Below are 8,452 nucleotides of genomic sequence, written 5' to 3'. Positions count from 1 at the left end.
GAGGTAATTGAATCATGGGGGCAGGTTTTTACCATGCTGTTCTCATGATAGTAAGTCTCAAGAGATCTGATGGTTTTTTTTTTTTTAGATGGAGTCTTGCTCTGTCGCCCAGGCTGGAGTGCAGTGGCACCATCTCGGCTGACTGCAAGCTCTGCCTCATTGGTTCATGCCATTCTCCTCAGCCTCAGCCTCCTGAGTAGCTGGGATTACAGGTGCCTGCCACCACATCTGGCTAATTCTTTGTATTTTTAGTAGAGACGGTTTCACCATGTTATTCAGGATGGTCTTGATCTCCTGACCTCATGATCCACCCATCTCAGCCTCCCAAAGTGCTGGGATTACAGGCGTGAGCCACCGCGCCTGGCCCAATCTGATGGTTTTATAAAGGGCAGTTCCCCTGCATACACTCTCTTGCCTGCCGCCATGTAAGACATGCCTTTGCTCTTCCCTCACCTTCCACCATGATTGTGAGGCCTCCCCAGCCATGTGGAACTGTGAGCTCATTAAACCTTTTTTTCTTTATGAATTACCCAGTCTCAGGTATTTCTTCATAGCAGTATGAAAATGGACTAATACAGACCCCTAGGGGTCCAGGATCCCAGCTGGAGGTAACCATCCCTAGGTGAGCCTTAAAGTACTTTGCAAAGTTAGGATTCCGCATTTCCACGGCAGGGTGACCTCCTGGGGTCTAGGGCTCTTCATCACCCTCATTGGCATCATCACCGTCATAATCCAGACCCCAGACAGATGTGTCTGAAGGCAGTTGGGTGTGAGCCAGGAGCCCAGGGGGGACTGGGCTGGAGGTGTGAATAGAGAAACTGCCTTCAGCTTCAGTCTCAAAACCTACCACAGGATCTTAACCCCAGGTCTGCACTGAGCAGCCAGCACTTGTGGCTACTTAACATCTGAAATACGGCCAGTGTGACTTAGGAACTAAATTTTAATTTTACTTAACTTTTATTTTGAGACAAGGTCTCATTCTGTCACCCAGGCTGGGTGCAGTGGTGCAATCTCAGCTCACTGCAACCTATGACTCCCAGGCTCAAACAATTCTCCCATCTCAGTCTCCCGGGTAGCTGGAACTACAGACACCCACCATCACACCCAGCTAATTTTAGTATTTTTTTGATAGAGACAGGTTTCACCATGTTGGCCAGGCTGCTCTCGAACTCCCGACCTCAAGTGATCTGCCAGCCTTGATCTCCCAAAGTGCTGGGATTACAGGTGTGAGCCACTGCGCCTGGCCTTAATTTTAATTAATATAAAATTTTAAAATGGAAGCAGTGTAAATGTTTTTATATTAAACACAACTTTATTGCTATAGTAAGACTACATTTCACTCTGTTGAAAATTGAGCCTCTGAATTGAGATGTGTAAAATACACACCAGATTTTAAGACTTGGCACATACAAGAAGGTAAAATATCTCATTAATAATTTTTGAGCTGTGTGTGGGGTGGCTGCACCCTTGTAGTCCCAGCTACGCAGGAGGCTGAGGTGGGAGGATCACTGGAGCCCAGAAGTTGGAAGCTACAGTGAGCTATGATCACACCACTGTACTCCAGCATGGGCGACAGGGAAAGACCCCGTCTCTTAAAAAAGGGGGTGGAGGGGTTAAAGAAATAATAATTTTGATATTGATTACATGTTAAAATGGTACTATTTTGGATATATTGGGTTAAATAAAATATATTAAAATGAATATTACACCTTTTTTCACTTTTTCTAATATGGCTACTAGAAAATATAAAATTATATATGCAGCTCTCATTATATTTATGTTAGACAGACATTTCCATCATGATATGGCTTGGCTTTGTGTCCCCACTCAAATCTCATCTCAAATTGTAATCCCCACGTGTAGAGGGAGGGATCTGGTGGGAAGTAATTGAGTCATGGGGGCGGACTTCCCCTTGCTGTTCTCGTGATAGTGAGGGAGTTCTCACGAGATCCAATGGTTGTTTTTTTGTTTGTTTGTTTTCTGTTTTTTGTGTTTTTTTTTTTGAGACAGAGTTTCACTCTTGTTTCCCAGGCTGGAGTGCAATGGCACAATCTCGGCTCACTGCAACCTCCGCCTCCCGGGTTCAAGTGATTTTCCTGCCTCAGTCTCCCGAATAGCTAGGGTTACAGGTGCGCCACCACACCCGGCTAATTTTTTGTATTTTCAGTAGAGACAGGGTTTCACCATGTTGGCCAGGCTGGTCTCGAACTCCTGACCTCAGGTGATCTGCCCTCCTTGGCCTCCCAAAGTGCTGGGATTACAGGTGTGAGCCATCGCACCAGGTCTAAACCTCTTTTCTTTATAAATTAGCCTGTCTAAGATGGTTCTTCATAGCAGTGAGAAAACAGACTAATACACATCGTAACCGAAAGGTCCACTAGACAGCGCTGGTCTAGAGTCTAAACAAACCATTCTCACCTCCAAGCAACCCGGTTCCTCCTACATCCACTTTTGATTTAAGCTCCCTGCCTGGGGGCCCTAACCCTCTGATTCTCTGAAGCTAAGCCCTGCCTTCCTCCATGTGAAGCTGTCTTGCCTGTCCTTTCCTGCTGGTAGGAACCATCTTCCTCCCTTAATATCCACTATTTATACCAGACTTCAGCACTTAGGCTTGGAGAACTAATTTCCTCTTCAGCTCAATTTTTACATTAAAGGCAGTTAATACCCTTCTCTCTTAACTGAGCGCCTTGCATATAAGGAATGGTAACTGATGATTCTAACAGTATTAATAGCACCTTTTTTTCTGTGGTGCTTTACAGCTCAAAAAGGATCTGTCATCTCCCCACAACCTTAAGAGGGAGGACAGGTAGAGATTTTCATAGCCTTTGTACGCATGAGGAAACTGAGGCTCTTTGAGGTTATTTTGCACAGATCATAAGGCTTGTTAATGTGGCCCCCATTTTTCCACTGTAGGCCAGTGCTGTTTCCCCTCCATGTGCTTTTGGTGCCCACGTGAAAATGCAGACAGTTAAAACTGAATATAGAGCCAGGCGCGGTGGCTCACGCCTGTAATCCCAGCACTTTGGGAGGCCGAGGCGGGCGGATCACGAGGTCAGGAGATCAAGACCATCCCGGCTAACACGATGAAACCCCATCTCTACTAAAAATACAAAAAATTAGCCGGGCGTAGTGGCGGGCACCTGTAGTCCCAGCTACTCGGGAGGCTGAGGCAGGAGAATGGTGTGAACCTGGGAGGCAGAGCTTGCAGTGAGCGGAGATCACACCACTGCACTCCAGCCTGGGCGACAGAGCCAGACTCTGTCTCAAAAAAAAAAAACAAAAAAAAAAACTGAATATAGAAAGAAAAGACTAGCATGGTTGGGGAAACTAGGGCTGCTTCATGTTAGAGGCAAGACTTGAACTGAACTTTGAGGAATGGGCAAGCTTTGGCCAAACAAAGAGGAGTATGCGGACTTTTGGGGACAGAACCACAGCTTCTGTGAAAACCAATCCATAATCAGAGTTCTTGATTAACAAAGAATGATGGAATTAAACATTTGGACTTTTTTTTTAAAACAACAGTTTTATCAAGATATAATTCATATACCATAAAATCCACCCTTTTAAAGTATACAACTGAGTGGCTTTTAGAATATTCAGAGTTGTACAACCATCACTACTAATGTCAGAACGTTTCACTACCCCTAAAAGAAACCCCATACCACAGATTCCGATGCCGCCGGGAGCCCTGTCATGCCATGTCACATATATTATAGTATATATATGCCCAGCCATGGTCAACCCACCGTGTTCTTTGACATCACCATCAACAGCAAGCCCTTGGGCCACGTCTCCTTCAAGCTGTTTGCAGACAAGTTTCCAAAGACGGCAGAAAACTTTCCTGCTCTGAGCACTGGAGAGAAAGGGTTTGGTTATAAGAGTTCCTGCTTTCACAGAATTACTCCAGGGTTTATGTGTCAGGGTGGTGACTTCACACACTATAATGGCACTAGTGGCAAGTCCATCTATGGGGAGAAATTTGATGATGAGAACTTCATTCTGAAGCATACAGGTCCTGGCATCTTTTCCATGGCAAATGCTGGACCCAACACAAATGGTTCCCAGTTTTGCAACTGCACTGCCAAGACTGCGTGGTTGGATGGCATGCATGTGGTCCTTGGCAAAGTGAAAGAAGGCATGAATATTGCGGAGGCCATGGAGCGCTTTGGGTCCAGGAATGGCAAGACGAGCAAGAAGATCACCATTGCTGACTGTGGACAACTCTACTAAGTTTGACTTGTGTTTTATCTTAACCACCAGATCATTCCTTTTGTAGCTCAGGAGAGCACCCTCCACCTCATTTGCTCACAGTAGCCTCTAATCTTTGTGCTATCTCTCAGTTCCCTTTGGGTTCCATGTTTGCCTTATTCTCCTCCATGCCTAGCTGGATTTCAGAGTTAAGTTTATGATTATGAGATAAAAACTAAATAACAATTGCAAAAAAATAAAATAAAAAGAAAGAAGAGGCTGGGAGCGGTGGCTCACTCCTCTAATCCCAGCACTTTGGGAGGCCGAGGTGGGCCTACCAAAGGTCAGGAGATCGAGACCACCCCGGCTAACACGGTGAAATCCCATCTCTACTAAAAATACAAAAAAAATTAGCCAGGCATCGTGGCGTGCACCTGCAGTCCCAGCTACTCAGAAGGCTGAGGCAGGGGAATGGCATGAACCCAGGAGGTGGAGCTTGCAGTGAGCCGAGATCGCACCACTGCACTCCAGCCTGGGCAACAGAGCGAGACTTTATCTCAAAAAAAAAAAAAAAAAACAAAAAACCACGGAAAAGGCATTATATATTTGTGAGGACATGGACAGAAATATGTCCTGATTGTGATGCCACAAAGCACTGAGCCTACTAGAAGACGTCAGCAAAAGATCCCCTGAAAAGTGACTCCAAGCCATTCACTGCAAGGGATGGTTACACAGATGCAGAATACAGAAGGTCGATAGTAGCTTAATGCTACATCACAGCTTAACACTACATCATCCACCTCACTTCATCTCATCCCATCGTATTGTGTCACTGTGCTCACCATCACAAGAACAGGGAGGATAGCACAGGAAGATATTCTGACAGAGAAAGAGAGAGACCACATTTACATAACTTTTATTACAGTATATTGTTATAATTGTTCTATTTTATTATGTTATTGCTAATCTCTTACTGCACCTAATTTATAAATTAAACCTTGTTATTGGTATGTATGTATAGGAAAAAATATAGTGTATATAGGGCTTGGTACTTTCTTCAATTTCAGGCATCCATTGAGAGTCTTGGAATGTACCCACTGAGGATAAGGGGGGGCTGCTGTACATACTTTGCAAATATCTTCTCTCATCCCATGGGTTGTCTTTTCATTTTCTTTCTTTTTTTTTTGAGATGGAGTTTTGCTCTTGTTGCCCAGGCTGGAGTGCAGTGGCACACTCTCGGCTCACCACAATCTCTGCCTCCCAGGTTCAAGCGATTCTCCTGCCTCAGCCTCCCGAGTAGCTGGGATTACAGGCATGAACCACCACACCTGGCTAATTTTTGTATTTTTAGTAGAGATGGGGTTTCTCCATATTGGCCAGCCTGGTCTCGAACTCCCGACCTCAGGCGATCTACCCACCTCGGCCTCCCAAAGTGCTGGGATTACAGGTGTGAGCCACTGTGCCTGGCCGTCTTTTCATTTTCTTGATGGTGTCATTGAAGCACAAAAGTTTTAAATTTTGATGAAGACCAATTTATCTGTTTTTTCTTTCATCACTTATGCTTCTGGTGTCATATCTAAGAAACCATTGACTAACCCAAGGTCACAAAGATTTATTGCCTATGTTTTCTTCTAAAAGTTTTATGATTTTAGTTCTTACATCAAGGTCTATTTTAAGTCTTTTGTTTTGTTTTTTGTTTTTTGTTTTGAGACAGGGTCTTACTCTGTCACCCAGGCTGGAGTGCAGAGGCACAATCATGGCTCACTGCAGCCTCAACCTCTTGGCCTCAAGCAATCCTCCCACTTCAGCCTCCCAAGTAGCTGGTACTATAGACATGTGCAACCATGCCCAGCTAATTTTTTTGTAGAGATAGGGTTTCACCATATTGCCCAGACTGGTCTCAAACTCCTAAGCTCCAGTGATCCGCCCACCTCAGCTTCCCAAAGTTCTGGGATTATAGGCATGAGCCACTGCACACAGCCCCAAATTTTGTATATGGTATTAGAAAGGGGTCCAACTTCATTCTTTTACATGTGGAAATCCAATTGCCCCAGCACCATTTGTTAAAAATATTTTCTTTCCCATTTAATTGTCCTAGTGTTCTTGTCAAAAACAATTGAACATAATTGTACGGGTTCATTTCTGGACTCTCAATTCTATTCCATTGTTGAGCATATTTTTAAGGGCTGTTTTTCTCTCCTGTGGTAACTGGTGACTTGTACTTCCTGGAAGAGAGATGAAAAGATTCCCAAGCCAACTGAGTTACCTCACGTGGGTCAGGTCTCTGTGGCTCTCTGCACTGGCCTATTCATAATGGCATCCTCCTGCAGGATTTGAGCCTTCTCCTTTGTTGTGACGGCAGCCGAGGAGGTGGCTGACTGCCCAGACAGCCTTATCTCTTTCCTACCTCTCAAGGTTATTGTAAATACCAAATTAGATTGTTTATACACAAGAATTTAGCACTAAAGCACTATACAAATGTAAGCTATATATTTCTATTTATCCTTCTCCTTCACGAATAAGACCCTAAAAATAGAAGATATTTTTAATTTTTACTCACTGGGCTCAAGGTTGCAGTGTCTGTATTATTGCAAATTCCAAATTAATGAAGTCTGGCTCTTCTTATATTATTCCTGCAAAAGGCTGTGTGCTCACCCCCCGGAGTGTGAATACGAGTGTGGGTCATTTCCTCTTTCCTCTGCACCCTTCCTTCGATGAGGTCGTGCCCTGTGCCAGGCACCATGCTAAACTCTGAGAAAACCACAGAGAACAAGGCAGACGCCATCCCTGCCCTCCAGTAACATACAATTTAGTGATGAAGCTGGGGGATTTAACAAGCCATTCTAATAAAGCGTTACAGTGAGGGAGGTGCAGGGTGATGCCTCCAGCAGCCCTGGTGTCAGCTGCTCCAGGTCCAGGAGAAGACTTCCATTATCTTCCAACCCTGTTGGAAGTGGAGGCGGAGGCTGTTTATTGCTGACACAGTCCCTAACCCAGGGTCTATAGACATTGTGGAAATGCCTTGTAGTCAGACGGGAGAATGAACCAGCAGAAGCAATGCCCGCCCTCCACCCTCCTGAACAGGGTTCTCAGGAGCTCTTTGGAGGCGAGGCCAGCCTCTGGATATGGTTAGGCCTCAGGCTCTTCTCCTCTCTACTCATCTCTCCTCCCTTGGACCCCTCCTTCAGAGGCTGACAGAGCCCCACTCTCATCTCTTCCCCACCGAAGCCTCTTTCCACAGAAAGACTGCTTCCTCCCAGAAGACAGCAGCTCATTTGCACACAGACACCCACGGCCCTCAAAGCCTGGAAGGCCAAGCTGTTAGGACCCCTGAGAGCAGGGTGGCTCCTGGGAGGAGAGCTCAGGCCACCACCTTGCCCTCCCTGGCCCCTGGCCTTCGATGGGGCTGCTCTGATCACAAATGTCCACCAACGTAGCCCCCATGTCCTCTGGTGCACCCATGTCCTCTGGTATCCACTGGCTCTCCAAGCCAAACTGGGCAGGGAGGAGTTGTGAAGGAAAACTGCAGGTCAGGAGGGAGGCTGGCAAAGAGGGCCAGGGCCAGGCCTGACCCCAGCTCTCCTCTCCCGGCCCCGCTGCCGGCCGGTGTTTAACAAGGCCCTGCCTTCTCCCTCTAGGGCTAGGGACAGCCACCTTCTTCCTCTCCCCACCACCCCCTCTCCCCTGCAACACGTCATCTGACAAGTCAGTGCCATCTCACTGGAGGTGCATCTCACAGGAACGAGGGGTCACAGCCTCCTGCACACACTCCATGCTGCACAGCAAGGCGCACGTGTCCCTCAGAGCCCCAGACACCATCCCCCACTCACCCAGAAGCCCAAGTGATTCCCAACAGCCCCCAGCAGCCTAATGGGTTGGGGTCTTGGGAGCAGCTGTCCCTGGCTCCTTCCCTGATCCCACCGCCCAGCCTCACCCCACGGTTCCTCCATTGCCCCACCTCCCACTGCGCCGCCGGGCCTCTGCCAGGGTCAAGGGGCTTCCCGCCTCTGGCAGCAGACGCCATGGTGCCGAGGTGGCCTCCACAACCGCCCTGTGCGCCAATAGGACAAGACTGTCCTCCCTCCCCCACACTTGTCACCTTGAGGGACACGTGGATGAGACAGGAAAAGACAGGGGAGTGTGGAGACCTGAGGTGACTTGGAGCAAGCCTCTCAACCTGAGCGGCAATTTCTTCATCTGTAAAATGAGGGGGTTGTTCTCTTCTCTGAGGCTTTGTGTCTCTCTCAAAGCCTGCTAGCCTTGG

General features: G+C 47.0%; 1 protein-coding gene across 1 annotated transcript; it reads left to right on the top strand.

Annotated features, from left to right (window-relative positions):
- Positions 1 to 3,723: 3,723 nt before the first annotated feature.
- On the top strand, positions 3,724 to 4,288 carry LOC101139294 (peptidyl-prolyl cis-trans isomerase A-like). The gene has a single exon (XM_055386891.2). The coding sequence runs from the start codon at positions 3,724 to 3,726 to the stop codon at positions 4,228 to 4,230; it is 507 nt and encodes a 168-aa protein (XP_055242866.2). The 3' UTR covers positions 4,231 to 4,288.
- Positions 4,289 to 8,452: the final 4,164 nt, after the last annotated feature.

Source organism: Gorilla gorilla, chromosome 4, assembly GCF_029281585.2.
Source record: "Gorilla gorilla gorilla isolate KB3781 chromosome 4, NHGRI_mGorGor1-v2.1_pri, whole genome shotgun sequence".
In the NCBI taxonomy this organism is placed as follows: domain Eukaryota; kingdom Metazoa; phylum Chordata; class Mammalia; order Primates; family Hominidae; genus Gorilla; species Gorilla gorilla.
The sequence above is the reverse complement of the archived record's forward strand: the minus strand, read 5'-3'. Positions and strand labels throughout refer to the sequence as shown.

What these genes read in the sequence shown, in the direction of transcription:
- LOC101139294 (XM_055386891.2), top strand. Translation starts at nt 3,724, where the DNA reads ATGCCCAGCCATGGTCAACCCACCGTGTTCTTTGACATCACCATCAAC.